This window comes from Fomitopsis serialis (assembly GCF_022376445.1).
Source record: "Fomitopsis serialis strain Sig1Antser10 chromosome Unknown B0H18scaffold_7, whole genome shotgun sequence".
NCBI classification, from domain to species: domain Eukaryota; kingdom Fungi; phylum Basidiomycota; class Agaricomycetes; order Polyporales; family Fomitopsidaceae; genus Fomitopsis; species Fomitopsis serialis.
This window is the reverse complement of record NW_025954967.1, coordinates 588,026-613,958: the sequence shown is the minus strand read 5'-3', so window position 1 is coordinate 613,958 and position 25,933 is coordinate 588,026. Positions and strand designations below refer to the sequence as shown.

General features: G+C 56.1%; 10 protein-coding genes across 10 annotated transcripts; 2 read left to right on the top strand and 8 right to left on the bottom strand.

Annotated features, from left to right (window-relative positions):
* Nucleotides 1-21: 21 nt before the first annotated feature.
* On the bottom strand, nucleotides 22-1,193 carry B0H18DRAFT_1115271 (uncharacterized protein; the record flags this gene model as incomplete). Its single annotated transcript, XM_048033242.1, has 3 exons — nucleotides 22-118; nucleotides 198-1,031; nucleotides 1,084-1,193. 3 exons carry the CDS (start codon nucleotides 1,191-1,193, stop codon nucleotides 22-24), a joined length of 1,041 nt encoding a protein of 346 aa, XP_047898161.1.
* A 720-nt stretch (nucleotides 1,194-1,913) lies between these two features.
* On the bottom strand, nucleotides 1,914-3,192 carry B0H18DRAFT_982763 (uncharacterized protein). Its single transcript, XM_048044557.1, has 5 exons — nucleotides 3,082-3,192; nucleotides 2,761-3,025; nucleotides 2,557-2,631; nucleotides 2,366-2,504; nucleotides 1,914-2,309 (listed from the first exon to the last, which is right to left on the bottom strand). Exons 1-5 carry the CDS (start codon nucleotides 3,143-3,145, stop codon nucleotides 2,229-2,231), a joined length of 624 nt encoding a protein of 207 aa, XP_047898160.1. The 5' UTR covers nucleotides 3,146-3,192; the 3' UTR covers nucleotides 1,914-2,228.
* Nucleotides 3,193-4,672: 1,480 nt separating this feature from the next.
* Nucleotides 4,673-7,922, top strand: B0H18DRAFT_982749 (uncharacterized protein). The gene is made up of 14 exons (XM_048044556.1): nucleotides 4,673-5,396; nucleotides 5,452-5,737; nucleotides 5,836-5,924; nucleotides 5,946-6,251; nucleotides 6,285-6,369; nucleotides 6,391-6,413; nucleotides 6,447-6,587; nucleotides 6,612-6,843; nucleotides 6,874-6,890; nucleotides 6,915-7,040; nucleotides 7,068-7,199; nucleotides 7,221-7,532; nucleotides 7,557-7,734; nucleotides 7,766-7,922. Exons 1-13 carry the CDS (start codon nucleotides 5,110-5,112, stop codon nucleotides 7,732-7,734), a joined length of 2,214 nt encoding a protein of 737 aa, XP_047898159.1. The 5' UTR covers nucleotides 4,673-5,109; the 3' UTR covers nucleotides 7,766-7,922.
* Nucleotides 7,908-13,402, bottom strand: B0H18DRAFT_606022 (uncharacterized protein). The gene is made up of 13 exons (XM_048038761.1): nucleotides 12,993-13,402; nucleotides 12,801-12,941; nucleotides 12,531-12,749; nucleotides 12,098-12,478; nucleotides 11,947-12,042; nucleotides 11,803-11,892; nucleotides 11,686-11,748; nucleotides 11,228-11,625; nucleotides 11,111-11,165; nucleotides 10,778-11,059; nucleotides 10,508-10,723; nucleotides 10,294-10,458; nucleotides 7,908-10,240 (listed from the first exon to the last, which is right to left on the bottom strand). Exons 1-13 carry the CDS (start codon nucleotides 13,287-13,289, stop codon nucleotides 8,081-8,083), a joined length of 4,563 nt encoding a protein of 1,520 aa, XP_047898158.1. The 5' UTR covers nucleotides 13,290-13,402; the 3' UTR covers nucleotides 7,908-8,080.
* Nucleotides 13,403-15,287: 1,885 nt separating this feature from the next.
* On the bottom strand, nucleotides 15,288-16,773 carry B0H18DRAFT_982743 (uncharacterized protein). The gene is given in 6 exon segments (XM_048044555.1): nucleotides 15,288-15,345; nucleotides 15,364-15,584; nucleotides 15,647-15,990; nucleotides 16,051-16,515; nucleotides 16,566-16,589; nucleotides 16,664-16,773. 4 exon segments carry the CDS (start codon nucleotides 16,706-16,708, stop codon nucleotides 15,664-15,666), a joined length of 861 nt encoding a protein of 286 aa, XP_047898157.1. The 5' UTR covers nucleotides 16,709-16,773; the 3' UTR covers nucleotides 15,288-15,345; nucleotides 15,364-15,584; nucleotides 15,647-15,663.
* B0H18DRAFT_605898 (uncharacterized protein) lies at nucleotides 16,624-17,792 on the bottom strand. Its single transcript, XM_048038759.1, has 5 exons — nucleotides 17,579-17,792; nucleotides 17,463-17,519; nucleotides 17,368-17,406; nucleotides 16,825-17,315; nucleotides 16,624-16,775 (listed from the first exon to the last, which is right to left on the bottom strand). The coding sequence occupies exons 1-4, from the start codon at nucleotides 17,701-17,703 to the stop codon at nucleotides 17,021-17,023; spliced, it is 516 nt and encodes a 171-aa protein (XP_047898156.1). The 5' UTR covers nucleotides 17,704-17,792; the 3' UTR covers nucleotides 16,624-16,775; nucleotides 16,825-17,020.
* A 749-nt stretch (nucleotides 17,793-18,541) lies between these two features.
* Nucleotides 18,542-20,407, top strand: B0H18DRAFT_982713 (thioredoxin-like protein). Its single transcript, XM_048044554.1, has 7 exons — nucleotides 18,542-19,122; nucleotides 19,187-19,337; nucleotides 19,475-19,546; nucleotides 19,602-19,768; nucleotides 19,830-19,993; nucleotides 20,049-20,064; nucleotides 20,129-20,407. The coding sequence occupies exons 1-7, from the start codon at nucleotides 19,036-19,038 to the stop codon at nucleotides 20,165-20,167; spliced, it is 696 nt and encodes a 231-aa protein (XP_047898155.1). The 5' UTR covers nucleotides 18,542-19,035; the 3' UTR covers nucleotides 20,168-20,407.
* A 610-nt stretch (nucleotides 20,408-21,017) lies between these two features.
* On the bottom strand, nucleotides 21,018-22,301 carry B0H18DRAFT_1115265 (uncharacterized protein; the record flags this gene model as incomplete). The annotated part of the gene is made up of 2 exons (XM_048033241.1): nucleotides 21,018-22,154; nucleotides 22,212-22,301. 2 exons carry the CDS (start codon nucleotides 22,299-22,301, stop codon nucleotides 21,018-21,020), a joined length of 1,227 nt encoding a protein of 408 aa, XP_047898154.1.
* A 909-nt stretch (nucleotides 22,302-23,210) lies between these two features.
* Nucleotides 23,211-24,487, bottom strand: B0H18DRAFT_982709 (uncharacterized protein). The gene is made up of 4 exons (XM_048044553.1): nucleotides 24,465-24,487; nucleotides 24,308-24,393; nucleotides 23,744-24,248; nucleotides 23,211-23,677 (listed from the first exon to the last, which is right to left on the bottom strand). The coding sequence occupies exons 3-4, from the start codon at nucleotides 24,068-24,070 to the stop codon at nucleotides 23,219-23,221; spliced, it is 786 nt and encodes a 261-aa protein (XP_047898153.1). The 5' UTR covers nucleotides 24,071-24,248; nucleotides 24,308-24,393; nucleotides 24,465-24,487; the 3' UTR covers nucleotides 23,211-23,218.
* A 901-nt stretch (nucleotides 24,488-25,388) lies between these two features.
* Nucleotides 25,389-25,815, bottom strand: B0H18DRAFT_870421 (uncharacterized protein; the record flags this gene model as incomplete). The annotated part of the gene is made up of 3 exons (XM_048040093.1): nucleotides 25,389-25,472; nucleotides 25,514-25,613; nucleotides 25,670-25,815. 3 exons carry the CDS (start codon nucleotides 25,813-25,815, stop codon nucleotides 25,389-25,391), a joined length of 330 nt encoding a protein of 109 aa, XP_047898152.1.
* Nucleotides 25,816-25,933: the final 118 nt, after the last annotated feature.

Sequence of the window (25,933 nt, the reverse complement as noted above, 5' to 3'; positions counted from 1 at the left end):
TACTTGCGATCCTCCGCGATCTTAAAGCTCAAGGCCAATGGTAGTCAATGACGTGTATGCACTGCCCTTGAGAGGGCTCTGCGAGTCCTCTGGAAGGGGTGCTTCAAAACCGTCTACGCTGCAGGATGTCACACCGAGATTGGGGTCGTGGCCCGTGAGTGAGAGTTCGAAGCATAGCCGACGACTAGCCTACTTACTTATCACTAGCAGACGACCGCCCTATGTCTCGTTGGAGTATCCATGCTTTAACGACCGGGTTGGACTGTTTGATTCTGCCTTCGTGGGCTTGAAATGTATCCGAGTTCTGCTCTGTCGTGATTCGGTCGTACAATCCCCAGTCCGATGTCTCCGTCGAAGTCGGTCTGTCGCTCTCCACGTCCACTTCCGCGAATCGATCGACGAGCAGATCACGCATAGCCGATCGCTGCGCCTCTCGGTGGCTCTCTGGCCACTCGACACGCTCCATGCGCGTTACCATGCGGAAGATATGCTGTTGCACGGCCAGCAGGGCAAGCGCAACGCGGTAGCGCCCTCGAACGAACTCACTGGCACCGGCGCTCCCAGCACATCGGGAAGGGAAAGGGAGCGTGTCGAAGAGCAAAGACAGATAGTTGTATCCATCTGCAACGGCGTACGGGATGTGGGCCACCAAGCGGATGCATTCCGAGTCGTAGATCAGGCCCATCGTCATGGGAGGGTCTCCGGCATCCGCAGTCAGAACGGGCGTACCCTCGATGCTGTCCCCGGTGCATGAAGGGAGCGGGCGCGACACCGAGGCTAGGCTGACTTCGGCTAGACGAGCGAGGTTGCGCAGCGTCGACGGGAGCTCCTCGGTCGGCGGTCGGACCCAGGCCACCTCGCGGGCCCCTTTGCGCACAGAAGAGGGCTGGGTGGCAGCGCTGACGGGCGTGCAAGCGAGCTGCTCCAAAGACCTCGGTGTCGACGGTCCTACTGGGTAGAAGAGGACGGCGTAGTCGATTGACCCGACGGGGTCCTCGGTGCGCTGAAGACCTATCACGCCAAGGTTTTGCCTGTTGGCTGCGTGAGACAGAAGTACTAGGTGACATCGGTGGTTGAATTGACCTTCGTACATAGGCGCTAGGGATGCCGTCGAACACTGTGGCGATAGCGTGTTCGGCGAGGGCCTCCCAGTCGCGGTACTGCAGCACCTGGGTCACTTGGCAGAGCGACATGTGTGTTATACAGATCGTGTCGTTTGAGCCGTCAGACTCGTGATAACGCCAGTGCTTGTGGCGCTCAGCAGACAAGCAGAAGTTCACTGGCACCGCGGGGTCACAAGGAGGACGTTGTGTGAGCTCTTCATCAGTCAAGTAGACGAGATCGTCCTGGATATGGCGTAGCTGGACGCGAAGTTTGAGTTGATTCGACTCTCCGTTGTCCATCTAATGGTCGTGGTACTTTTCCTTGGCGGTGTCTGTCCCATACGCCAAAATCAGGGTAAGTCGCTACTCAGCGATAGCCAACCAAGGTAAAGCGTCACACACCGACATCCAGGTCCCTGGAACTTCCAACCTTGCTTGCCGGTAATATGCCTTCAAGTGCTGTAGGTAGCTGACATGGGGCCGACAACGCTCTAGTACTGCTTCGTCAAGGGTGTCCAACGAGTCCATAGAGGCAAAAGTCCAGCGTATCAGTGACATGGTGGCCTTGCACAACAGTCGAAACGTTCAAGAATCGGCTTGCAAGGCGTGCTCGCGTAGGGAGGCACACGTGGAGGGCAGCGAGTTGTTGACATGTAAAAGTCCGAGAAGCGGATTTCAGAGGTGCCTTGACTGCCTGGGGCCTTATGCGTGACTTCAATGGTCTTCGAGTCGCCTGTGAGATGTGGGTAGTACGACTCACAGTTCGAGTGAACGACATGCGACGCGGTCACTCGGAAGCACTCGCGCGTCGATTGTGGCAACTATTGCATTCGTAGGGCTCATACACAGAGACACGCGTAGACTGCTTGAAGCTCGTCTCTGAGACTGTTGGGAGGAACTACGTACGACGTATCCGAAAAATTCAAAGGAGGCATAGGTAGGATGCCAGTAGTACTTGTGGACGGAGCTCTCGTGCGTCGGCAGCCCTAAACATGAGATCGTTATGCAGTAAGACAGGTCAAATGAAGAGCGTTTCGATAGCAATGTAGCCGCGAGGCATACTGTTTGATCATGCGTAAACCATCCGGAGTGGATCGGTCCCTACGGAAAATCCCTACTTATTCGTCACTTGCCACCAGCGCCCTTCTTGATGTCTGACAGAATCTTGTCGACATCGGCAAGGTACTGATTCGTGAGCGTTTGAAGCTGCGCGATAGGTGTCAGGAGGCCGTGTAAGACTGAGGAGGATGCGACAGACAGACCTCGTCCAACTCAGGCGCGTGCTTCCTGTAGTTTCCTTTCTTGATGCTTGCCGAATGCTGCTTTCGCACCAGCTGGCGGACTTCCTCGGCTTGTCGCTGAGCAGCGGTGACCATGGTAGTGCGTGTCTCCACTGTCGCTCTGCAAGGCCATGGAGATCAGCGGCAAAGGGAAATAATGGCGCTTCACTCACTTCGGCATAGGGATCTTGAGGGTCCTCGAGTCGAGCCTCTGTGGCATTACTCCAGGGAGCTTCGCGTCAAAATGGCTGATTCGACGTGTTTCAACGTCTACTGCACATGAGATGAGCTCAGGGTAGACGAAATGCCACGCACGACGACGAGCGACTCACAGGTTCGTCGAACACTGTCACAATCAGCGTCGTCCCCTCCCTCACCCGACCGTGGCGACCTCCTCCAGTCGGTGGCTCTTCCCATCACCACCCTTGTCCTCCGGTACAGTGACACGCACTGGCGCGAGCACTTGTGGGGTGACCCTGCCACTCGCGCGCATCTCCATCGCTGCCACGTCTTTCCGGAACTTCTCGACGATGCCCTTCATTTTCTCTTCGGTCTTCTCGTACTCTGCGCCCGCAAGCTTCTGTTGAGAGCCGGGGACAAGGTCACTCGTGGATACGACGGGATTGTGCTTGGCCCTCTCATCTTTCCGCTTGGAGGCGTAAGACCGGCGATGGGCAGAAAATGTCGCCACGACAGACGAGAGGTTGATTGCACAGCGAGTCTTAGGCGTGAAGCCGCGCAGCATGTTCGCGCTAGAGACATTGGAGTGAATAGAAGGATACCAGAGGCTATTAGAGGAGGAGGCCTTGGTCTTACGCGATGGTTGCGATTACTGCCGAGTCTTTTTGGGACAATGGATCACGTGAGAACGCGTCTGTGGCGCAGACACGTACGCGTTCTTCCTGGGCTCTGGTCCTGGAAATTGAAACCTGCGGCGGTCACACTAGCATCATCACCGGAGTACATAGAAAGTTGAAATGTTGGCATATGATGAACGCATTTCTGTAATGCATTTGAAAGCCAATATCTCCTCTACATGGGTTCGTTTGCCTTGAATTTCGAGGCCTTCGTCTGTTGCTCGATATGCCTGCAGAGGGACTAATATCCTATAGCGATAACTGCTACTGGGCCAGGCGAGTAGGCTGTGGCAGCATGACGTATTCTTTTGCCTCGGAGGTTACTTCGCAGGGGAGAATTCGACTGAGCGTTGACGTGGATGCACCTGTACACTTGCCTGATCGGGCAAGGCACATTCCGAATGCGCTATTGGAGACAGACTATTACTGACCGTCGCAATATCTATTCTCTTTCACATTTCACGCTTCCATGACGGCTGTTCAATCCATCGTATATAAATCACATCCGTATGGTTTTGAGGCGACCCCTCTCTTTCCCTGCACTCACCTCGTTCCCGCTCCGCCAGGGATAGCAAGACATGTCTCGCCACTGGTGTAGTTCTGAGATCAGAGCTCAAATCCCTAACAAGCCGTTGAGGCACGCACATATCCCGCGAACAACAATGGTGATAGACACAACGGCCTGCCGGCACCAGTACTTACAGTAAGTATCATGCGCTGACTATATATTGCTCTGCACAGACTTCGCTTAAGTACATTACAGCTGTTTCCAAAGTGATGGGCCCATCGTCAAAAATGCTTAAGTACGCCGTGACGGGCGGGGGCATCTGATATTACCTTCAACGTGATCATTCGAGTCGACCTCAGCGCGTAGTCTGGCTCCCCCGCGACATTGCCAATCACGGTCCAATCTTGATGGGAACAGCAAGATCGACACACTTCGAGCTTCGCCTGAGGTTGCACTTTCGACGTGGGGCCTATCCTGGGCCTAAGTTATCCGGATCGTTGTGAAAGGAGGAGAAGGAGCTCGGGGGGTCCAGGTAAGTTCTGCCACTCCAGGTAAATAGATATCAACAGCTCTGTGACATCCTGCCACACAGCCTGAGCCCCGTCCGGAGCACATACATTCCCGTTCGATCATGCTGTTCGATACCGCCTACTAAGTTCCTGCCTTGCAGCTTGCTCAGAGCTTCGTATCCAAGTCTTCGGCCTCCTACGCTGTGACCCTGTGGGTGAGTCTGTACGCGATTACGACACGCGCCCGTATCTTGACCCCGATCAGTGTTTAGCGAAGCGCGATTTAATTCTCGACTTTCTCGCGGGATCGGACCTGGCCGGGGTCACTCGCCGCTATCTAGCCACCATCCCCGTGCACTGTGCAGGTGCGTGTCGAGGAACTGGGGTGTCCTCGCGTGCTATATCAAGCCACGTCCAGTCGAGGCCTGTCGTCACTCGCCCCGCAGCCTCTGCATCTGGCACAGCTCGTCGCTATTGTGCCAGCGCAGATCGCGCGCCCACTCCCTGCTCTTACAATACCCTGTGTGGGTGCAACGGGCACAACAATTGCCTAATCCAAACCATTGTGCATCTGTCTCCGCGATTGATCGTAGTGGGGTGGGTTTCATTCTCATGCTGTGGCAGACGCTGTAAATGACCCAAAGCCGTTCACTGACAGCCATCGGAAGACTATATATCTATGCCAGTGTCCTTACAGAACCCTAGACGGCCCGCCCCCAATCTAGCACACGCCGATCTCCCGCACCGCGCGACTCTGCTAGTTGACGACCGTCTCTGGCGGATCCATGTCTTGGGCGAATCCCCAACAGCAGCAGTTCCAGTGTGGACCGCGCCCACAGGCTGGGTCGGCTCATGGCCACCCACCGCTCCCGCCGGCTATCCTGGCCTCCACCCGCCCCTGCCGGCGTGAATCCTCAGGCGTGGACGTCCGGACGGTGGCAGTTCAACCCCATGTTCCGCGGCCCCGTCCCTGGGCCGCAACCTGGTGTCCCCGCGTGGGCGCCACATCCTAGCTGGGGCCCGCACGCGGCGGCGAACAACTTCAACCCGTACAAGCGACAGCCGAATCAGGGCAATCAGGATTACTGGAGTACGAAGTTATCGGACAACCCGCTCGGACTGGAGAATATGCACATCAGGTGCGTGCGCCCGACCGATCGTGCTCGCAGAGACCGTCATCATGTCTCCTCGCAGGGATGCAGTGTCCAAGAAGACGCGTGAGAACGGAGTGATGCACACGCCTTGGGTATGGGTCCCGAAGGAACTCAGTGAGTCTCCTGAGCACCAGGATTCGACTGACCTACCCAGCGGGCGTGAGGGGAGGGATGGGGCCGACGGGCGAGAGGGACGGGCGAACTCGCGTGTGCAGGACGAGCGCCCGGCGACCCGCGAACCGTCGCGGTCGCGCCACGAACGGAGTGCGCCCACGGCGGAAGCACAGCCGCGTTACTCTCAGGACCGCTACGGTGCTACATACGGAGTTCTGCTCGGCGACGTCTGGACAGGTTCGTGCACAGGACAGGCCTGAGCCGCGACAGAGACACGAATCCACCCTGCGCGCTCGCCACGAGATCCCAGTCGAAAAAGACGGACGGGCCAAGTGCCGAGCCTAATGTCATCCCGCCGCCGCCGCCAAACATGCATAACGCGTATCCGGCGTACTCAACGTACTCCCAGCAGCATCAGAGACAGCGGAGTCGCGACGTCTCGCCACGCCCTGCAGACACGCAACAGGCAAGGCCGGAACCACGATCTTCTCCGAATCCGCCGACTTCATCAGCATCATCAGCGGCTGCTGCTGCTGCCGCCAGGTCAGCAACAGAAGCGTTCAGCTCGAGGCAGGAGCTGCATCCGACGTTTAGCCCGAGCATCGTCCGCACACCGGGGCACTACTCCGCGACGTCTACGCCCGTGCCTACTCGGCGGTCGACCACTGATGACTCGCATGCAACATCGGCGCACGCTCGAAGGTCGAGTGGCGATCCAAGCGTACAGTCGGCGGCGAACACACCCTCCCGTCGCCTCAGCGGCGACGAGGCGCACAACTCGTCCACTACCCCTTCTCGGCGTTCTACGCACGAAGACGCCAGTCGTTCATCATCTCGTGCACCGGTATCGCCAAATCACCAACAGCACGGCCCAATCTACGCACCCGCGTCTGCATCTACATCTGCATCCAACGCCCCAAGCCGTTCCAATAGCCTATCCAAGCGCCGGTCTTCGGCCCCCACTCCCTCATCAGGCTCTCCCTCTTCCGCGGCTGCCCCTCTTCCATTCCTCGCCTCCTTCTCGGAGGAACCGGAAGGTCTGCTGAGTCCGCTTATGACCGCGTCGCGCACCATTGGTGGTTCAAGTCCCGGCGGCGGCCGAGAATTGGGTCGGAGCTCGACCTTCCCGTCACTCTCTGCCTCATCAACGTTCGACTCTATTCCCGAAGAACGCGCGGTGTCCCAGCCACGCACACCGAAGCCGTCCGACAGGAGTCGGTATAGTGATCCACAGTCAACGCCGCACGTGAATGCGCGCTCGCCGCCTCGGTCGTCCCATGCGTCGCCGGAATCGGGCCCTCAGCGGATATCACGCAGCGTAACGTATCCCGTCTTGGATGAACGGCAGCCATCGCACGCACAGATGTCGACCTCATATACCTCGTCAAGGTCACCGCCCAGCCAGCCGACACGCTCGCCAAATCCACCTACGGCGAGATCACCGACTGCACAACCAAGGTCGCCGACGCAGCCATCGCACTCTCGCTCACAGTCGGCGTCTCGCGAGCATTCTCGGTCGCGCGGGCCCTCCCCCTCGCGAAGTTCCCGGGCGGCACACAATCCTCTGCCCCGGCCTCCCATGCCCACTAACTATCCGACAGTGTCATCGGCTTCGGCGTACTCCTCTGCGTCCACGGCCCAACCTGCAGCCAGCTACACGTCAAGTTCTCAACCGTCCTCCACCTATTCCTCCAGTGCGCGCACGTCTTCTGCCTATCCTTCCGGCACGCAGCCAGCCTCAACTCGATCTTCCAATACACAGCCTTCTTCACACTATTCCTCGCCTCCTCGGTCCTCGTCTGCCTATGCTTCTCACAAGCCCTCGGCCTCTTACTCGTCCAGTGCTCACACTTCCTCTGCTTACAATTCCGCATCCACCGCGCACGCCGCATCTGCATATCCTCCTGCGCCCGCTGCCCCATCTCCTGGACATTCTCCTGGCACTCGCAAGGTACGGAAGGGATACTGGAATCGACGTGGCGACCACCTAGTCTACGACCAGAATCGGTGGTGCATCGTGTATGCACCGAGAGATATGGCGAATCCTCCTGAGCTGGCTCACCATCCCTCGCCGATTGATGGGTTCATGGATCATCATGGTCAGAAGGTGAAGTACGACCCCAACGTACCGGAGCTACCGGAGTCCTTGCCGCTGCACGGAGAGCCGCCGAAACGGCCGTATAAAGAGGTATGTATCTTCCGCAACTAGAGGACGTCCACGCGCTTACGGGGCTGTATAGTTTGTGCAATATGTTGCCGTCTGATCTTTCACTTTGCGAATTCCTGGGGGGCTCTACGGACTCGATCTGTAACAAGTAATTGTATGGCGTCCGCTCACTATCTTGTATTATCCAGCATGTATTGTTTATTATCGAACTGGCACACTGGCACACAAACATCGCACTCAGACCCATGTATAAATTACAGCGGAAGATACAAAGGGTAGAATGTACAACAACAAATTGCGCAACAGAGGGACATGCATAGATACGACAATAACTGAACGACTCGCCATATCGCTAGACCGCCACGCCAACCCAACCCCACGACAACTCTCATAATCCAATTCCTCCGTGGATCAAACGCATGTGTTCGTAGACTTCGCCTCCTGCGTCGAACGTAGCCAGGCAAGCCCAACATATGTGCGTCTTGCACCGTATGCACATCATGTGGTTGCAACCCGCCTCTCGCTCAATCGGCGCCTTGCAGCTTGGGCAATCCTTGGCATCATGACTGCTCTTCCATTCCTCGAAGAGGATACGATCGCCTGCTTCGTTGAGCTTGCAAGTCGACCCCTCGTGGTGCTCGGAGTTGCACTTCGGACATATCCGTGTCAGACACGACGGGCACTGCAGGACGGTGTTGTGGGAAGTTCGGCGGTAAACCTGTAAACAGTCAGGAGTTGGGCAGTAGTGATACTCAGACGGCCGTGAGTGGACGTAGGCGCGGAACGATGCCTCCACGATGCTCATGAAGTCGTTCGTCGAAAGAATCTCCTGCGCGGCATGGATGGGTATCGGAGAGGTGCAGCGAGCCTCATCTCCAAGACAAACGAGCGGGAATGCGCCGTTGTCGACCGACGCACGGAGGTAATTCTGAAGACAAGTCTTGCACCATGTATGGCCACAGTCCAGCTTCACGGGATTGGTCACCTCGTTGAAGCATACGGGACACTCGACCTGAGGCTGCCGCCTGTCACTCGCATGTCGCTCGCGAGCTTCTTTGACAGCGAGAAGGGCTGCCTCATGAGCGGCATCATCCCCTCTCACCCTCAAGACACGTGCCACAGGGTCGAGAGATACGTTCTCTTCTCCGAATCGCCTTTGCAGAGCAGAGAGATCTGCACCCCAGAAGAGCCCGATGAGTCGTCCAGAGAGGTCGATGATGTGCAATTTCCGGTTCTTCAACTCGCCCATCTTGGTTAAGATAACCGAACGAACTGCATTGCGTTGGGACTCTGGGCCGAAGAGCGATAGCATTCGCCTTGCAATGTCTCGGTTGATGAGAACGCCCACATGTCGCCTCTGCACCTCCTCTAGGAATTGGATGCCTGCACTTCGCGCGAAGAAGCCATCCCAAACAATTTCGCCATCCTGCTCGACCCTGTCTCCATGTAGAAGACGATCGAAATGACTCTTCATCCTGGTGAGCGCTGGCATACGCTCCGCAGCAAGCTTCACGCGCACAGGACAGTGAGGACCTGCGGTCGCACGCCGATCGGCAATGGATATGCTGCTGCCCGGTTCGAACGTTCTCCATATGAAAGCATTGAGGAGACGGATATCAGAACCGAGAGCATCGAAGACGGCAGGAGGAAGTTGGTACACGAGCGTACGGACGTGCGTAGCGTACAGCTTGCCATGGCCGCAGAATGGTTGTCGTCTGTTATGCAGAGCTGCACATACTATTTCTGCGGCTGCAGGCGTCTCGAACTGAGCGTACGCGCGAATCGTCCCTCGCTTGTACGGTGGCGGCAACACATTGAACGAGAACATTGACCCGAAGTTGTCCAGAATAGTGCGTAGTCGATGGATTGCCGATTTGGACGAATCATAGTTGGGACGCTCCAGCATGACGCCTTCTACTTTGCCATACCGTCCGAGGTCTTTGACTTGGGTGCTGGCGGGCAGACCACGGATCCGGATGGTGGAGGCGCCAACCATGGGGAGTCCTTCATGGATTTCGGCGGTCACCCAGTTGCCTTTCAGCTCAGTGTTGTTGGCGAGGGCAATGGCTTTCTCTGCAAGTGCTCGAGTCGAATAACCGACGTACGCGGTCTTGTGGGCACAGGGAAACTCGAGCAGAACGTCTCCGTCGGCCAGTCTCGCCTTACCGACGAGAGAGGACTGTCCGGACCCCAACCGTGCAGTGATGGTTGTGCCGAACAACTCGAGCCCATCGATGGCGGAGGCAGCATTCGCGGCTTGGTCAGGAGTAGCGAATGTGACTCTGGCCGCTGCGACAGCTTTCTTGCCTGGATCAGGGAGATATACAGAAGTGACCTCTCCATGTGGCTTGAGCGCAGCCGTGACATCCGCAGGGCTCACGTCGAGCGGGAGGTCCTTCAATACGACTTGCCGCGTCTCAAACCCCGTGACGACCGTTTGTACGTCGAAGCCTGGACCATACGTCACTCTTGTCGAATCAAGGACAGACAATGTGACGCTCGCGGGAGGCTCTCTCCTTTGTGTGAGGGGAACCGGCTGCGAACGCTTCTGTCCATCAATGTGAGTATGTAGTAAGACATGTGCTTGCGATTGGTACGCACGATCTCTAGACCCAGCCCAGGAGGCACCGCAGGTACCGTAGAAGGCTCGACACGGACCGACTGGTCAGACTCATGCGAACTGTCACGTTGTTCCGCGCTAGAGAAGCGAGCGGAGGATGCTTTCGTAGGGTGATGACTCTCTGGAGGGTACTGAATCGCTGGACGCTGGAGAACCAGCATTAGCGCTTATCCCTAACATAGACAGCACACATACAGTGTTCGTGATTGCTCGCTGACGTCCAGAATCCACGCCACCGCCGACCGGATCGCGTTGCACTTCATGCAGGTAACGGCAGACGTGCCTAGTGCACTTTCCGTGCAGGAAGTCCCAGCACACAGGTGGTGACGGCTCTGCGGGCGTACATGGCGAATCGAATGACGAAACTGAAGACTGGGACGCGTCAACAGATAAGTCAAATTGAGTCTCCTGCTACCGCATGATGAGAATGTCTGCCTGCGTATCAGGAGAGACAAGGCAACTTACAGCGGAATGGAATGAGGATTCGGACGAGGTATCGCCACGCTCGATCAAGCCATCAGCCCTGTTTGTTTGCGCCGACTCTTCCCTTAGTCGATCCTCTTGAGCATTCGTCGACTGTTTCCAGAGGCGGGGGCCAGAGTTCCTGAAGCGAGCACCCGCAGGGCTGCTACTGGGGATGTCGAAATACCCGGAGGAATCGCCAGCTCGTGGCCCGAAGGTACCGTATCTATCAGGAACAGGTGCCTCGTGAGGAGTCGACATCGCCCTCGTTGCCGGAAATGCGCCCTGAAAGGCAATAATGAGCCGATTAGTACTCAAGCAAGGATAAGTGCACACCTTCTGTGGGCGAAGGTGACTGGATTCCTGCTGTGCATAGGCAGACGGGTGCGACCTGGCAAGATGTAACACCCAAGAACATGAGCGTTGGGAAGCGCGAAGATACCGGACACTGACATGTTTGTTGGTGTTCTGCGGTTTCTCATCAAACCATGCAAGAGATCTTCCGCAGTGGTGCCTTGTGATCGCCGTTCCTGATCTGTTGGAATTGTGTGTAGGTTCCCTGAAGACACAAGGTGCTCGGGCGTGCGACACAAAGTGGCTACATCCGATACGCCGTCGTAGAGACCCAGCGAGCCAGGGGGCCTGTTCGGCGCCGGTGTATAACCACGAACGCTCGTGCTTCCAGTAGGCATCGGTGTCACAGTACCCGAAGAGATGTCCACAGGAGGTTCCGTTCTCGATGACCTATTTTGGGGTGGGTGATCGTACATGCAACTCGTTCCATTTAAGCATGTGCCTCGAAACAACCAGTTCAAGCAGGCTTCTTGTGACTTCAGGACAGGTGTAGACGACTAGAGAAAGGAAGGTCCATCATCCATATTATGTTTACATGCTCTCAATGCGGCACTGACCTGAGAGTTCATCGCGTTGGTTGACGAAGCCACCCGTTCATGTGGCCGTAGGTAAGCATTCTGCTACGTAGAATAAGTGCGTGTGTTCGGAAATACACTACATAGTGTGCAGCTTACCTCAGGGCCTGGAAGTACATGTGTTTTGAAACATTCGTCCCCATACCTGCACCTCCCACGGAGATTAGGGATGCATACCGTGTAGAACCGCTGGCAAACGATAACAGTGAGGCATCTGCAAATGAGCGTGAAGTAATGACATACTCGAGCGGGTCTGTTATCGAATGTGCTCATGAGACTACGCGCCCTATGCGGGCGCTCAATACTGAGGATCTCACAAGTGCGTTTGGTCGCGGGTCCCTGTCAACGCTGCAAATGAGTGCCTGATATCATTGTACTACGTGGGCTCACTGACCCCTGCAGGTACTTCCTCAGACCGACTAGCATTCGCGTCCATAGCATCTTGGACATTTCCCCCCACTGGCGACCGCTCCGACTCTGGACCGCTCTGCAGAGTAGTGTCGCTCCGCGGCGTCCGGAGCACCAAGGTCGGGCTGTCTGGTGATATGTGCGTGCGATGACACTTGTCTCCCCAGTCGCAAACACCGAACACATGCAACCTGCACACTTCGTTGAGTTTCTGTAGGAGGGCATGAGTCGCTGTCTCAATCAGAGGTGCCTTCGTATCGCTCACTCGGGCGCGTCTGTTGTCAATGGCGAGCGTGTGGGTAAAGAGACAGTCTTCCCCATAGCTACAAGTGCCTCTGCGATAACGCATGCATATCTCGTCCGATCTCTACGAGGCGAAATGAGTCATCGACCGTATTATGATGCACATGCAAACGTACCCTGGCCGGCCTTGGGTCAACAACCCATTTACGCATGGGCTGACCATTCTGTTCGGCGGCGCGCCGGGCTGAGTAGTCCTCAACGGCGTTGATGGACAACTCCGTGGGCTTCGGCGGGAGAGTACTGATACCTTGCCCAGGCGCAACTGTCTCCTCAGCGGATAATTCTGCCACATTTGCGAAAGGTAGATGGCTCAGAGGAGGTTCGTCATCCGGTTCCTGGAACGTCACTCAGATTGATATGAGGTTGCGAATCAAGAATCCACTTGCCGTTGAACCGCCAACCTTGGCATAAGGCCGGACCCCTGTGATCTGAGATGGCGCCGGCTCCGGAAACCGGAGCTCATGTGAATGCCTACACCTTGTAGCTATACAGTTGCCAGCAAGGAAGAATCGGCATACACCTCCATTCTGCAAATACGTCCGTGAGTACTGCGACGAAGTTCGTAGCGGGCGACGAACCGTTGAGGGAAAGTCGCCTATGCCTTTCGGCTCTTCCAACGCTTTCGGCGGCGCCTGCACTTCAGCAGACACAGATGATGATTTGGGTGTGAAGGTGCGCGCAGGTACAGACGGAAGTTCAGGCACGGAGGCGCGCGAAGCTAAGACGACAGTTACGGGCGCGACAGTCAGCGGGGATAAATACGTAGATTCCGATGTAGAGGGGCGTGGAAGTGAAGACGTTGGGTTAGGCGCTTCCGAAGCATGAGGAACACTTCCGTTAGGTCTGGCAGCAGCTACGTCACCAGTTTGCGACATCGACGGCGGAGGGTCAGCTGTTACAGAGTCAACAGCACCGACAGCGGCTGCGGGCTGCTGTCGCTGTTGCTCGCTCTGCACACCGCCTTCGCGCGTCCCCGAACTGTGCAAGGGGTCGATGTGTTGCCTAGGGCATCGCTTATTCCTACAATAGCCCTTCAAATGATTTCGACATATGGGTCGCGTATCCAGCTAGATGAAATTGAATAGGTCTCAGCTGTCTCAGTATGCGTGCGAAAACAGATACACCGACTTGTGTACGATCTTGGTCCTTGCCTATCTTGCCACCTCCGTCAGGACGAGCTGCATCCAACACTTCGTCGTCCCTTCCCTCGGGCTGCGCTCTGATTTGTGATCGCGCGGGCGCAGGGTCGACGGCTGGTGTCGTAGACACAGAAGAGGGCTTGACTACCGGATCTGCGGCACGTGGGGAAGGTGCAACGGAAACTGGGGCACAGGACTGCGTCGTTGCGGATGCTGAAGGGGCTTTCGCTACAAGTGTCCCAACTGCAGGTTCCTCGATTTCATCGTCTGACTCGTCCTCGCTGGAGTCCTCTTTCGAGGTCTTAAGTCGCTCGGGGTCCCAGCTGCGAGGATGCCGTTTTGGACAACTGTCATCATGACATTCACCGCGGCGGAATGCCCAACAACGCCGTTTTGAGACAGGTTTTCCCTATAATAGTCATTAAGGATCCGCGGCGTTGGTTCATGAGGGTACTGATCACAGCGCACCTTACGATATTCTGTCTGAACTGAAGGCTTCGGAATGGCGTAAGACGCGCTGGGAGAGTAGGGCGGAGGTGGATTAATGCGGTCTGTAGCGGCAGAGCGAGGTTCGTCTATGGTCTCTGGTGTTGTATCTAGCGAGTGATAGCGTCACAATAGAAAATGGAATCAGAGTAATACCCAGAGTGAAACGCTTTGCCTATCTTACTCATTACATGTCTGTAAGGACAGTTTTGCTTCTTGCATTTACCTGCGAGAAATTTCCTGCAGGCAGGCACAGATTCCGCAGGCTCGCGTTTCACCTACACATTTGTTAGTCAAATTCCATGAAAATGCATAGTTAACAGGGCCCTTACCTCAGTTTGTGGTGGCGCTGCACATGGCGGGTCTTTCGCTGTAACAGTTACAGTTGGTGCGGACTTCAGCGTTGCGGGTGGCGTTTTCGGTGGTGGTGTAGCCTGTTTTCCTTCTTTCACGCGAGCCATGGGCGGGTTGGCAGCGGTGACGGGGACCTATAAGAATGACGTTACACAGCCGGTGTCGACGTGCATGTTTTAATTATGTCTTTCGCACAGGTCGAATACCGGCTTACATAGGATGACTTGGGGTTGCGGTGAGGAACTTCATTCGCCGCTTTCGTCTTGCCGCTTGTCTGGCCGACAGCGGTCTTACTCTGGGTAGTGGCCACCTCAGCCGGGCGCTTGGTCTTGGTGGCGTTACGCGGCTTGATCGTCTTCGTCGACATGTCTGGCTTGTTCAAGCAGGGGTCAGTGCTTTGCGCACGCGTGCGTACATGCAAGGGAGGGCAACAGTGAGAAGGAGTGAGAAGCTCGAGAGATCGCTTCCGAGGGGGAGTCAGCGGTCGTGATTAGGGTTCGGTTACGAGCTTGTTATCGTTTATTACTCCATTCTCTTCTTGCCTAATCCAGAGTGTACTCTCCAGGCTTAGCCCGGCTAATCCCGGATTTGCCACTGTCCTCTCATGCCTCTCCTCTGAAACCTGAGCCTCTCTTGACCAACTCCTGACGTCGCGTCACATAGCTACCGAACTCTCGGTGATTGCTTCTCACAAGGCTGGACGTTCAACTGCATGCCTGACATCCACGACTACAGTGTTGCATTCATCCAATACTTACGATTCCGCGCAACATGAACAATCAACTCTATAGAGGCTGTTTTCCGTGTGGGATGCACAGATATAACATTAGAAAAGAATTTGAAGGTGGCCACCGTAGTAGCAAGTGCTTCCCAAGGACATATTAGGCGCCGTTTCATACCGTCATTGACGGTATGAAAAGTAGCGGACCGCAGAGCGCCCGGAGCCAGAAGAGACACTCGAGACCGGTCACGCACGCAGAGTCGGTCGGAAGTGAGAACAGCCGGCAATATCGGAAGGCTGAGAAAGCATCGCCAGAAGCCGAAGCCGCAGCACAAGACCAGAGCTGTCCACTTTCGGCAGGCGAAGACGGGCTAGAACACGAGGTGGCAGACGGAGAGACGGAGAATCGCGGCGAGTGTCCACGGGCGGCTGGCGCAGAGCGGAGAGAGTTCATTGTCCCGGGGCAAGGTTGACGAGGCTTAAGTTCGGCGGCGCAGACTAGGTTCGATGTAGACTTAGGTTCGACGCGACCCAGGGCAGATCCAGTAGTTATGAGCGGAGGAATGCACAGCCTGTCTGGGATGCGGGAGACTCGAGGACGATAGCGTCTTGTCGCATTTGAAGATATCGATGGGGGTAGAGCGCGAGCGAGCGGATGGCGCTCCCGCTCAGACCAGCCGATAGGGGGGATCGACCCTGCGCTAGCCAGAGTCTCAGATTCCGGGCCAGGGGCGTGGCTGCGGCTGTCACCAGCGGTCTGCGAATCAGTGCGGTCGCACGGCGCGGGGAGACGCACCTTGAACTCTCCAGATCTTGGCTCGAGGCTAGGAGGGTGGCCAGCCAGCGCCGCGCGGACAGCGCGAGCAACACCATACTCTGCGTGAACGCTGTTTCAGTGAACCTTGTCTTATGTGCGGCGGCGGACGGATGACCCACCACAGATGAAGAGGCGGCTATGCGCACGGCCCAGCCCGTCACCCGGATGGTGACGATGAGCGCGCGAACAGTGGGGAGAGTGGCGAGGTGCTCCAGGTTTGAGGGGTCGACTGCTCGAGGGGAATCGGCTGAGCCACACAACCGGCTTCGCAGGCTTCTGCGGCACTTACCACGCAGAATCACACCGCACGCCCACAGTGCGAACGCCCGTCCCCACGCGAGCCAGTCAGGACCGAGCGCCTCAGCGGCCGCGCCCAGCATGTTCTCGCGAATGCCTTCCGCGGTGCCAGAGATGTTCTGGATCTCGTTATGTGCGGCCGCACTGAGTTCCGCGAGCGAATAGGCGAGTTGCGCGGCCGCTTCAGCGTTTCCTTGCTGCAGTACGTGAGTTTGTTGCGCCTGTGCGAGATTGAAGTCGAGCTGGGAGCCAAGGTCGGACAGGGAGGAGACTAGCTGCGAGACGGACTAAGGTCCGGTGTGAAAAAGACGTGGATACTATGCAGGGCGATACATGCCTGATGTACCCTCCCAGCTCCCGCCTATAAGGAGAGCTGCGCGTAGGCTGCGTCCTGAGAAGAGGTCAGAGTTCGTTGCATGCATCAGATCATCTTACCGCGCCTTCGCGTAACCCAGTGAAGTGCTGCCCCAGGGCACCCATCAGCTCTTCCATCTCGGCATGTAGGACTGTCCGATAGAAGTAGTGACAAGGTTCAGAGATGTCGATGCTGTATTGCGTTCAGCGAACGACCTGCTTCCGGGAAGTGGATGTCTTACGCGATGAAGAGCTTCTCCGAGCGCGGAATCGACCTATATGTAAGTTCAGTTCGAGTATGACATCCGCGCTCCCATACACACCCGCGAGACGGCTCCATCTGATTGCGTTCTGCTTGTGTTAGGACCACGCTGATAGCATCCGTCAAAGCCAGCGCGGTCTGCGTAGCGAAGCGCCAGTATCAGTGACATGACTGCATCAGTGGACCACATAACACGCAGACCTGATCAAGGCCCGCTGATGCCTTGTAAATGAAGTCTTGAAGAGCTGATTGTGCGGCCGTCGCGGATGAGCGGAAGTCTGCGACGCCGTCCAAGATGTTCTGCAAACAGAATGATGAACGAACGTGATGGGCCTTCGCCAGGACGACGTTACCCGGAGGAGAAGTTGCGCGGCCTCTTCTGCCCTGTGCAGTGATGCTTCCCTCTTGTTCAGATGCTGAAGAAATGCCAACTTTCCAGCGTTGCGTTCCGGTAGATATCCCTGGCAGTATCTGAGGGAACGTCAAGTCGTTGTAAGGCAGCAGCTCGTGGCTCTGTCCTCACCGATGTCGTTCCAGCGTCGAAATGCGTAGCATAGTTGCGCTGACGACACAATGCGTTGGATATGTAAGCGATGACGTGTAAGCAACGTCACGCACAGACTTCGCGCAGATACCGAGTAGCTCGACCAATACTGAGCGCTGCGAGATAATGCCCTGAACGAACATGTCAACCACATGTTTATGGCGCATATAGTGAGGGTTGCAAGACTCACTCGACGCAGCTTCTGTGTGACTCCCCTCGGACGGCGCTTTGTGAGGCGCGCGGCTCGGTGGAGAACGCGCTACATTCCAATGGAGGAGAATGATGGTTGGCGGTGCTTAGTTCGCACAGCGTCATGGATATTGCGGCTGGATGGATTGGAAAGGGAAGATACTGCGAACGAGATATGTAGTACCTTTGATTCTCTCGTCCTCTCCATGTCTAGGTCGCTGCAGCGAGTCTGAATAAGCCCCGCGGCACGCCTGAAGCAGTCTGGTTTCCGACTGTATGCTTGTAGAGACTCTGCAGCAACCTCATTCAGAACTAGCCTCCTGGCTCTTGATCTCGAAACGCATGTAGTCACCTTCGCCCTGGAGAATGGTCGCGATTTCGTCTGCGTTGTGATACAAACGATGAGAAAAGCACTGTGGCATAGATACGTATGAACGTACCAGCTTGCAATCCGAGTGCGAATTGGCCAACCTCTCGCATCTCCTTTTGCTTGCCTCTGCCATACCACGACAGCGCCCTTGAATGGTTCGGCAGTAGGGTCCATGCCAGTAAGAGCAAAAACGATACATATTTGCCCGTGATGTTGGCATGTGCACCCCCAGACTAATGGACAAAGCAGGACTGGTTGACTCTTACGGTTCCGGTACTTCGTGGATGTCAGGAATAGTGGCAGTCGACTTACCTAGTGCCAACAGCGACAACTAGATTCGATCGAGGCTTGTATCCTGGTGGTCGTCACTAGCAAAGGACCGGCTATAGCAGAGACCCAGCACTAGTACAGTAGAGTGCAGTGTGCGCCTGAGCTTGGCGGGGAGGAGGGCTATTAACTTAGGCGCTGTACATGTACTGGTATTAGACGCACACCGCCACCCGCGTCACCGACCGGTGGCTGAATAGACGTCAGTCGATCTTCCTAAGTTCCTTCTCCTCGACACTTGTCACGTCATCGCTCCTGCATACGAGTATGATAATCCCGCTTCTTTACCTCGTTGACCACACTGTTTCGTGCTCATTCTGTCAGGGCAAACTCTGGCGGGAGGATCAAGTGAGAAACCGGATTAATTCTCCTTAAGTTACTGCATTTGCGACCGACCCGAATTCCTGGTCCCCATCGTAAATAACCGCCAACATTTCCAAGCCAGAAGGGTACTGTAACATTCAACGTTCAACGGACGTCCGGCTGTCACGCGCACGACCGCTGTTCAAGACTTTTCCTATCCGGCATCGTTTCTTCCTGATCTGTCATACGGTCGCTCGCACTTCACGTGTTACGCTTCCCTTTGAACTCGTCACCTCTGTCTCCCTGAGTCTCAGCGTCGTTCTCCACGTACTTATAGTGGGCCGCGACCCCCGTTCCGAGCATTCAAACTCTTCCCCGCTCTCAAGTCTCTCACCTACGCGAGGCGTCGCGAGCCTTGAGTTCCTGTACAATCCACTGTCCACAGCAAGGTCACCAACATGACGGACTCGAGCACCGCATCGGCTGGCAAAATCATAGTACATCACCTCAATAACTCGCGTTCTCAACGGATACTGTGGCTTCTGGTGCGTCAGTCATGACTCCTAGAACGATTGCATATGCCAACCCCGACACCCACTGGCATCTTAGGAAGAGCTCGGTGTACCATACGAGATAAAGAAGTATCACCGTACCCCCGAACAGAAGGCTCCAGAGGAGCTGAAGGCGGTGAATCCCATCGGATCAGCACCCGTCATCACCGATGGCTCCGTCAATCTAGCAGAGAGCGGTGCGATTGTTGGTACGTCCGTCTCGCACGGCAGCTCCCATGATGGTTTCGTGCAGCGGTACGGGTTGTACTGCTTAGCACATAGTCCGACCATCATGGCACGCAGCTCGTGACATGGTCCCGCCAGTGGCACTGATAAATTCATTCAGAGTACATCATTCGTAAACATGGAAACGGGAGAGCACGGCCCTCCGCGAGTGGAGAAGTCGCTGACCTATATTGTATGCTTCGCAAACATAGGAACCACAAGATGACTGACTGATGTGGTGATGCTAGACACGCACGCTTCGGAAGGTTCTCTCATGCCGCTCATCGTGAACAGTTTCGTGACACGCGTCATAACCGATCGAATGCATTGGCTCATTCGGCCTCTCATTGGCTTCCTCATGGGCAAGTTGCGGGCCAAGTTGGTGGATTCGCGTTTGCGCATCCAAGGACAGTTGGTGAAGCTCGGCAATATCTACTGCATTGTGACCGAAGTCTCGGCTGATATCTTCCACACAGATCGAGCAGCGCTTGACAGAGGTCGACGGAGGGTGGATTGCGGGTGGAGAGGAGCCAACGACCGCAGATTACATGATGATCTTCCCGCTAGAGTGCATGTCGAGGCTGTGTCCCGAATACCTTGGAATCAACACCGAGAGATACCTCCGCCGCGTCCACGAGAGGTGCGCATTTTCGTTCCCTACAAGCTTCTAGGGCTGACACATAGATCGCCTATAGACCGGCGTATAGACGGGTGGGTACTGTTCTCTCGTCTGATTGATCGGGAACTACCTGACACTGGGATCGTTTCACTGTAGGCTCTGGACCTCGGGGGAAAGTACGACTATGCCCCTTGATGTTTGCTCCAAACAACAGCGCTATTCATGGAGTCTGGCGCTTACCAGTAAGCGCTTGAGCCCCTCAGTTCAAGTCCGTCATGGCTTCGTTCCATCGTCCGCTGTCTCCTCTCGGCTTCGCAATCCCCGCTCTGTCCACCGACTCAGTATCTTCCCAGTGATGTAATTCCAAAGGCTTGATGTAACGAACGAATCACCCGCAAAACAATTCGAGCGGGATTTACGACCCACCGGATGCTGTGGTTCGCTGCGGCCAGAGGCAATACAGTGAGGCTCCGTCAGCTCGATATTCCCGAGTCCGGTGAGGAGTACGCTGTCGGTGTCAGACCGGCTTGCCCTGTTTTGCTCCAATGAAACCTGCATCAGCATAGCGGGGCTGTAAGGCGTCACGACAGATCTCGGCGTGATTTGACAGACTGGCTGTACGGTACCTGCAGGCATACGCGTCCTGAGTGGAGTCCCGGACGAGTCGGTTGCACCGACGTGGGGGCTAAGTTACAACGTGGACTAGGTCCATTGATTACGGAGCAATCGTAAGGGCAACTAAGGATACAGTGGGGGACCTATGACCAAACCTCTATCGAGCAGAGAAAAAGACCGGGGTACGGGATGATGGCTACAGTGGGGATACAAAGAATGGAGCGAGAAAAGAATGTTCTATGAGACATAGTGTAGTAATGCAGGGGTGCAGCGGAGGCGGAAACGAGAGTGTCCGGATTAAGGTCGAACTGTTGGACGATAGCAGATGCATGTGTGGAGAGAAGGAGGAAAATGCGACAATGCGATGAGATGGAATGAAGAACTCACACAGTTCATATGCATGCAGACATTTTTGGGGGTTGGCACGGGCTCATCGACGGTCGTCACCGCGGGCGCGCCGCGTGTTCGCCGCACCGGACGCGAGCCTCTGTTCCCAGTAGGCGGCGCCCTCGCCGTTCCGCCACGTCCGCGTGACGGGGTCGAAGTCGAAGTCGCCGTCGCGGTAGTTGTAGCGTTCTTCGAGGAGCTTGAGGAGCGGATTCCGCAACGCGGGGTCCATCCGCACGGACTCGCCGGGGTGGTAGCTGCCCACGCCGTGGTACGAGAGGCTCTCTTCGAAGAGCGCCTGCTCGTACGTGCAGCCGCAGTTGAGCATGCCGGGCGGCGCGTTGCGCGGCGGGTACGCCCTGCGTTCCCTGCGGGAGTCGTGCCACGCACACAGTGCGTTGCCGGCGCGGTTGACGCCGCAGAAGATCTTCCGGCGGGCCTCGGTGCGCGCCCGCCATTCTTCTTCCAGCGCGGACGGGTGTGTAGGGTGGGCATGGGAGAGGGAGGGCGGATCCCGAGGCGAACGAGCTCGCCAGCCCGCCCATACGACGCGCCAGCTCTTGCTCAGCTGGTGTGCACGCTGGACCACGGTGTCGCGGTCGGCCTCGAGCTCTGCGATCCGTTGGTGCAGCCGCCGGATCTCCTCTGAGCTGGAGCGTCGGGGGTCTCGTCCCATCGGGACCGCGCCTGGGATGGGGCTCGGGGCCATAGACATAGACCCGGCCATGGCGCCGGCGGAGGTAGGTGTCGCGGGGCCGGGGGTGGACAACCCTTGATGAGCGTGTGCCATTACATCTGCGCGAGCTTGCTGCATTGCGAACTGCTCAGCGAACGAAGTTGGGGAGGGAAGGGCGGAAGAATGATGAGGGTACGGATCAGGATTAGGACTATATGACGGGGTATTGTACGGAGTTTGGTACGAGTAAAGAGAGAACTGGCCCGAAGGGCCTGCCGAGGCGGGAGTAGGCGGCGCAGGTCCAAAAGCGGACATGGAGCTGTCATCCGCCAGTTGGCCGTAGGCACCTTGGGGGATGGACCAGGCCATTCCCGAGGGTACGCTGCCACCTAAATGAGAGTTCGTGATGTGGGCATCTCCCATAGCGCCGGACAGACTCGACGTTGGACTCGACGACGCCTGTCTAACCATTCCGCGCTCAGGAACGCGTCGGAAATGGGGTGCCTGTCGCGTTGTCGTGTGAGTTGAGACATTGATAAGGTACAGCGCTATGTGGCTCACCTGAGGGAAGCCTACTGCTTCTGGAGCGTCGGCATACTGCCCTTGCCCGCCTTCTTCTTTTGTCGACCACGATGTATGGGAGTACGACATTGTCACGAACGACGATATCCAATTGGAAAATCAACTTCACGAGCCAACAGGTCGGATGGCAGTATTAGAAATTGTCCAGACTCGCAAACAGAGGGCGAGATCCGAAGGAAGGTGGATTGTCGAGAAGCAAGGGGAGGAGGAGATGCCAGCTCAAGTGAGCACGAACACAGTGTCTCTCGGCAGTGATGGGGGTGTGAGGTGCTGGTACACGCTGTTATAAGGGACGTGAAACGAGACATCAGCTGGCAGTGCCACCGCACTCCCGTTCAGCGTACATTACGGTCGCAGACTCACAAGCGACCGATGGCGTCGACTTCAACCAGGACGATGATCAGAGAGGTCGCGAGGCACCACGATCTCCGAATGATCTGAAGCTGAACATGGGCGTTTAGCCAAGATTGAGCACTGTTTCCAAGTTTCCAAACGGTTTCTATGCCACGAAGCTGCGTGCCGTCTGCGTGTCATCACTACGCGGTCGATGGTGTACTGGTACGTACAAAATCACATGTTGTCATGAGACGACGGGCTATGGAGTATGAGCACCGCTTCGTTGATCCTCATGATGTCCCAGCCCAGCATAGCATCTGCAAAACAAGCCGAATCAATGGACGAGCGGATGCAGTCCCAGAAACTGCCACAATTATACCTTCTCGAGATATCTAGCCGTAAAGCCCGCAGTACCAACAGCCCAATGTGGCCCGCCGATGTCGCCACTGTTGGGGACAGACTGTTTGATAGACAATGAGTTCGACGTCACCGTCAGCCATCAACATGATAGTGCCGTTTCATGACGAGCATGAGAGTCGAAAGGCTGACTTTCCAAACGCATACGTACGTGCATACGGTCCTCAGAGTCAGACATGGCGTGGCTGTGGAGTAGCAACGTTGGCTGACGTCCAACTGACATTAGCACGATTTCAATATATTGCCGTATGATGCAGTCTCGCGCAGCCTATGAGACACGGTTCATGATGATATCGTTTAAAAAGGGTGTTAATGAAAGCGGGCCCTCGGAGTCGAGTGAGGATCCCGAGGTGAAGCGAAGGTCTAAAGAACTTCGAAATACCGGAAAGGGGAAGGCTTAGCGGCCTCGTTCGGCTGTATGTACCTGCCCGCCTCCGAAAGGAGTCTGCCATGTTGAACTCTGTACAGGGTTCAGCGAGCGGCCATAGCGCTGGGACAACCGTCCATAGGGGCCAAAAGTAGCTATGCCGCCGGGACCGAAAGTTGTGTGTCGCAAGTCGGTCGCAAACCCTAATGATGGGCAACAGGTCCCACGATCGCCGACTTTGCGTGCATGGTCTAGTGTCCACGATCCCCGTCTCAAAGTTAGCATGCACAATGTACAAGATGCGGTAGAGCAGCGCTCCAATGATCTGTAAGTTCGGCGCATCCCGCGATGTAAGCAGGTATACTCACTGGCACTATCACCGACAACAAACATCGACCCATAAGAGAGAACGGTATAGTGTTGCTGGACCGGGGTCGGAAACAACCTGCGATGATGGGTGGCTGTGCCGGTACGGGCTGTCCGGAAGACAACGAGGGGAAGCCGGGGCAGTTCTGTTTGCTATCATCTCATCATCCGCGCCATCCGCTCCGCCTTGCGCTGCGGCATCATGACCGTGCGACACCGGAGGCTCACCCGAATGATATGCTTGCCGTGCAAGTCCTGGTGCGTCGCGGTGGTAACGGCCAGTCATGCCAGTAGTGAGGGTCAGGACTCCGGTCCAGCCATCATGCCGTGCCACAGTGCCACTGTTCAACATGATGTGACGATCTAGTTGGGGTCCCGCGATGCCTAATTGTCGGGGGTGGGAAAATGATCGACATGGACTTCTGATTGAGCACGTATGTCTGCGCACCGGCTTGTGTGCTTTTTGATGGGAGCTGACGCATTTACTGTCAGACTCTGGTCGCACTATCCGTGAACCAGGATAACCCACTCTGGACAACTTGGGGTGAGTCGAGCATAGCAATAGTGGTAATCAGCGATGTAGACGTACACGGCGTTCGCGTCACTCCATCTATAAAGCGAACCACACGGAATGCATCGCAGGAGGATAACCGCCATATGGGCCGAGCACATTGCGTACGTCGCCAGTGCATCAAGCCGGTTTCGTGTACGCTGACAGCTTTGCTCAATCCATCATACTGCGACAGCGGCTGCTGACTGCACCGCGTGTCCAGGGGATTCTTTGGTCAGCAGCAGAGACTGAGTATCCGGACCATACTAGTTAGCAGAACTGATACACCGCAAGCCTAAATATAACTGACAGGCCTAGGTAAGTAAGGCCACCATCAATACTCTCGCAGACCACGCACCGCCAATACGGTCCAACGACAGACGTCGACCCTCCAGGTTGAGCAATTCGCATGCCCGAACCAGACATTATTCCACAAATAGATGATGGAAGCCATGGTACCCCTATCTTTGAGGGCTTCAGTTACACAGACGGATCGCGGGAGAAATCAGCCTGCAAGCACTGCACTACGTTTCCGTGCATCTTCGGGGGAAGGGGCTTCAACATGTTCCGTCAACTCTTCCTCGGTGATAAGCATGTCGTTCGACGGTAAATCCGCAGAGCACAGTTACCACATGTGTACCTCAAAGATCGTTTGCAAGGTCCGTTCGCTGTTCAAGTGGTTCATTGTCGATGAGCGACCTGGAGATAATCGTACTCTTGCTTCTGGTGACATCCTAGTTGCATGGCGGCCATGTGAGGCTGATTTCAATAACAGATGCAGATGCAATCTCAACGGCGAACACCATACCACGGACCACAGCTCCTCGATACCAACAGGGCCTCCTCGCACAGCAGACAGATACCACGTCGAGGAAGCATATGCAGACCAGCGCCACGCGCGGGTAGGAGAAGAAAAGGCTCTGCGTCTGTCGACTCGGATGCAGCGACATGAATTCTATGGGAACGTTGTCCATCCGTCGGTTGTTGAGGGACCGGATGTAGCGACAAGTGGCAAGCCAACAGTGCTATTCCAGCTAGGTTGCCTAAAAACGCTACAACAGGGCAGGTCAGACCCATAGATGATCTTGAAGGGTCGCACAGAGTACTCACGGCCATTGGCTCAAGCCTTTTCACCCGTCAGTTCGGCGACCTTCTCATCGTAGTGCACGATGTCCCGCCAGGGTTTTCCTTTCGGTAATTTTGGCTAGATCACAGATAACTCGAGCGCACATGTCGCACACAAACTAGGCAAGCATACCTAGCTTCCGGCGGGAGATGTACCTCACCGGTACTCATGTTCATCTCCACGAAGCGCGTTAGTTCCACGGCCGGTCGCCCGGGGCAGCTGGATTCCCAAGCTCTTAGCTTCAATGTACGCGAAGGACAGCCCGTGAGACTCACATCCTGAATATTCGTGGCACCGGCCAGCAATGTACCTGCGGTTCGCCTCGCTTTCCGACCTCAATGTCGCATTTGTACTGCACAATCTCCGCCAGCCGGCATTTGCTGGAGGCGCCTTTGGTCTCACCACTAGCTTGAGAAGCCATAAACAGGAAAAGCCATGAAGAATCGTCAGATTTCTGAGCCTGGGCAAGTGAGGGAAAGCGAACAACGTTCATAGGCCAGTCGCACGGCGAAGTATTTGGTCGCGCACGTGATGCAGCT

Coding starts and splice junctions, on each gene's coding strand:
- B0H18DRAFT_982763 (XM_048044557.1), bottom strand. CDS start 3,145: ATGTCTCTAGCGCGAACATGCTGCGCGGCTTCACGCCTAAGACTCGCT. Junction 2,632..2,760: donor GAGGAGGTCGCCACGGTCGG/GTGAGGGAGGGG, acceptor ACGTCGAATCAG/CCATTTTGACGCGAAGCTCC. Junction 2,505..2,556: donor CTCAAGATCCCTATGCCGAA/GTGAGTGAAGCG, acceptor ATGGCCTTGCAG/AGCGACAGTGGAGACACGCA.
- B0H18DRAFT_982749 (XM_048044556.1), top strand. CDS start 5,110: ATGGCCACCCACCGCTCCCGCCGGCTATCCTGGCCTCCACCCGCCCCT. Junction 6,252..6,284: donor AGTGGCGATCCAAGCGTACA/GTCGGCGGCGAA, acceptor CCGTCGCCTCAG/CGGCGACGAGGCGCACAACT. Junction 7,533..7,556: donor CTAGTCTACGACCAGAATCG/GTGGTGCATCGT, acceptor GTATGCACCGAG/AGATATGGCGAATCCTCCTG.
- B0H18DRAFT_606022 (XM_048038761.1), bottom strand. CDS start 13,289: ATGTCGCAAACTGGTGACGTAGCTGCTGCCAGACCTAACGGAAGTGTT. Junction 11,749..11,802: donor ATGTACTTCCAGGCCCTGAG/GTAAGCTGCACA, acceptor TATTCTACGTAG/CAGAATGCTTACCTACGGCC. Junction 10,724..10,777: donor AATCCTCATTCCATTCCGCT/GTAAGTTGCCTT, acceptor ATCATGCGGTAG/CAGGAGACTCAATTTGACTT.
- B0H18DRAFT_982743 (XM_048044555.1), bottom strand. CDS start 16,708: ATGGGTGCCCTGGGGCAGCACTTCACTGGGTTACGCGAAGGCGCG. Junction 16,590..16,663: donor CTGGGTTACGCGAAGGCGCG/GTAAGATGATCT, acceptor CTCTCCTTATAG/GCGGGAGCTGGGAGGGTACA. Junction 16,516..16,565: donor GAGCTGGGAGGGTACATCAG/GCATGTATCGCC, acceptor ACCGGACCTTAG/TCCGTCTCGCAGCTAGTCTC.
- B0H18DRAFT_605898 (XM_048038759.1), bottom strand. CDS start 17,703: ATGACGCTGTGCGAACTAAGCACCGCCAACCATCATTCTCCTCCATTG. Junction 17,407..17,462: donor TCGGTATCTGCGCGAAGTCT/GTGCGTGACGTT, acceptor TTGTGTCGTCAG/CGCAACTATGCTACGCATTT. Junction 17,316..17,367: donor TCGACGCTGGAACGACATCG/GTGAGGACAGAG, acceptor ACGTTCCCTCAG/ATACTGCCAGGGATATCTAC.
- B0H18DRAFT_982713 (XM_048044554.1), top strand. CDS start 19,036: ATGACGGACTCGAGCACCGCATCGGCTGGCAAAATCATAGTACATCAC. Junction 19,338..19,474: donor AGAGAGCGGTGCGATTGTTG/GTACGTCCGTCT, acceptor AAATTCATTCAG/AGTACATCATTCGTAAACAT. Junction 19,769..19,829: donor TGCGCATCCAAGGACAGTTG/GTGAAGCTCGGC, acceptor TCTTCCACACAG/ATCGAGCAGCGCTTGACAGA.
- B0H18DRAFT_982709 (XM_048044553.1), bottom strand. CDS start 24,070: ATGTTGAACAGTGGCACTGTGGCACGGCATGATGGCTGGACCGGAGTC. Junction 23,678..23,743: donor GTTCTCTCTTATGGGTCGAT/GTTTGTTGTCGG, acceptor CCGAACTTACAG/ATCATTGGAGCGCTGCTCTA.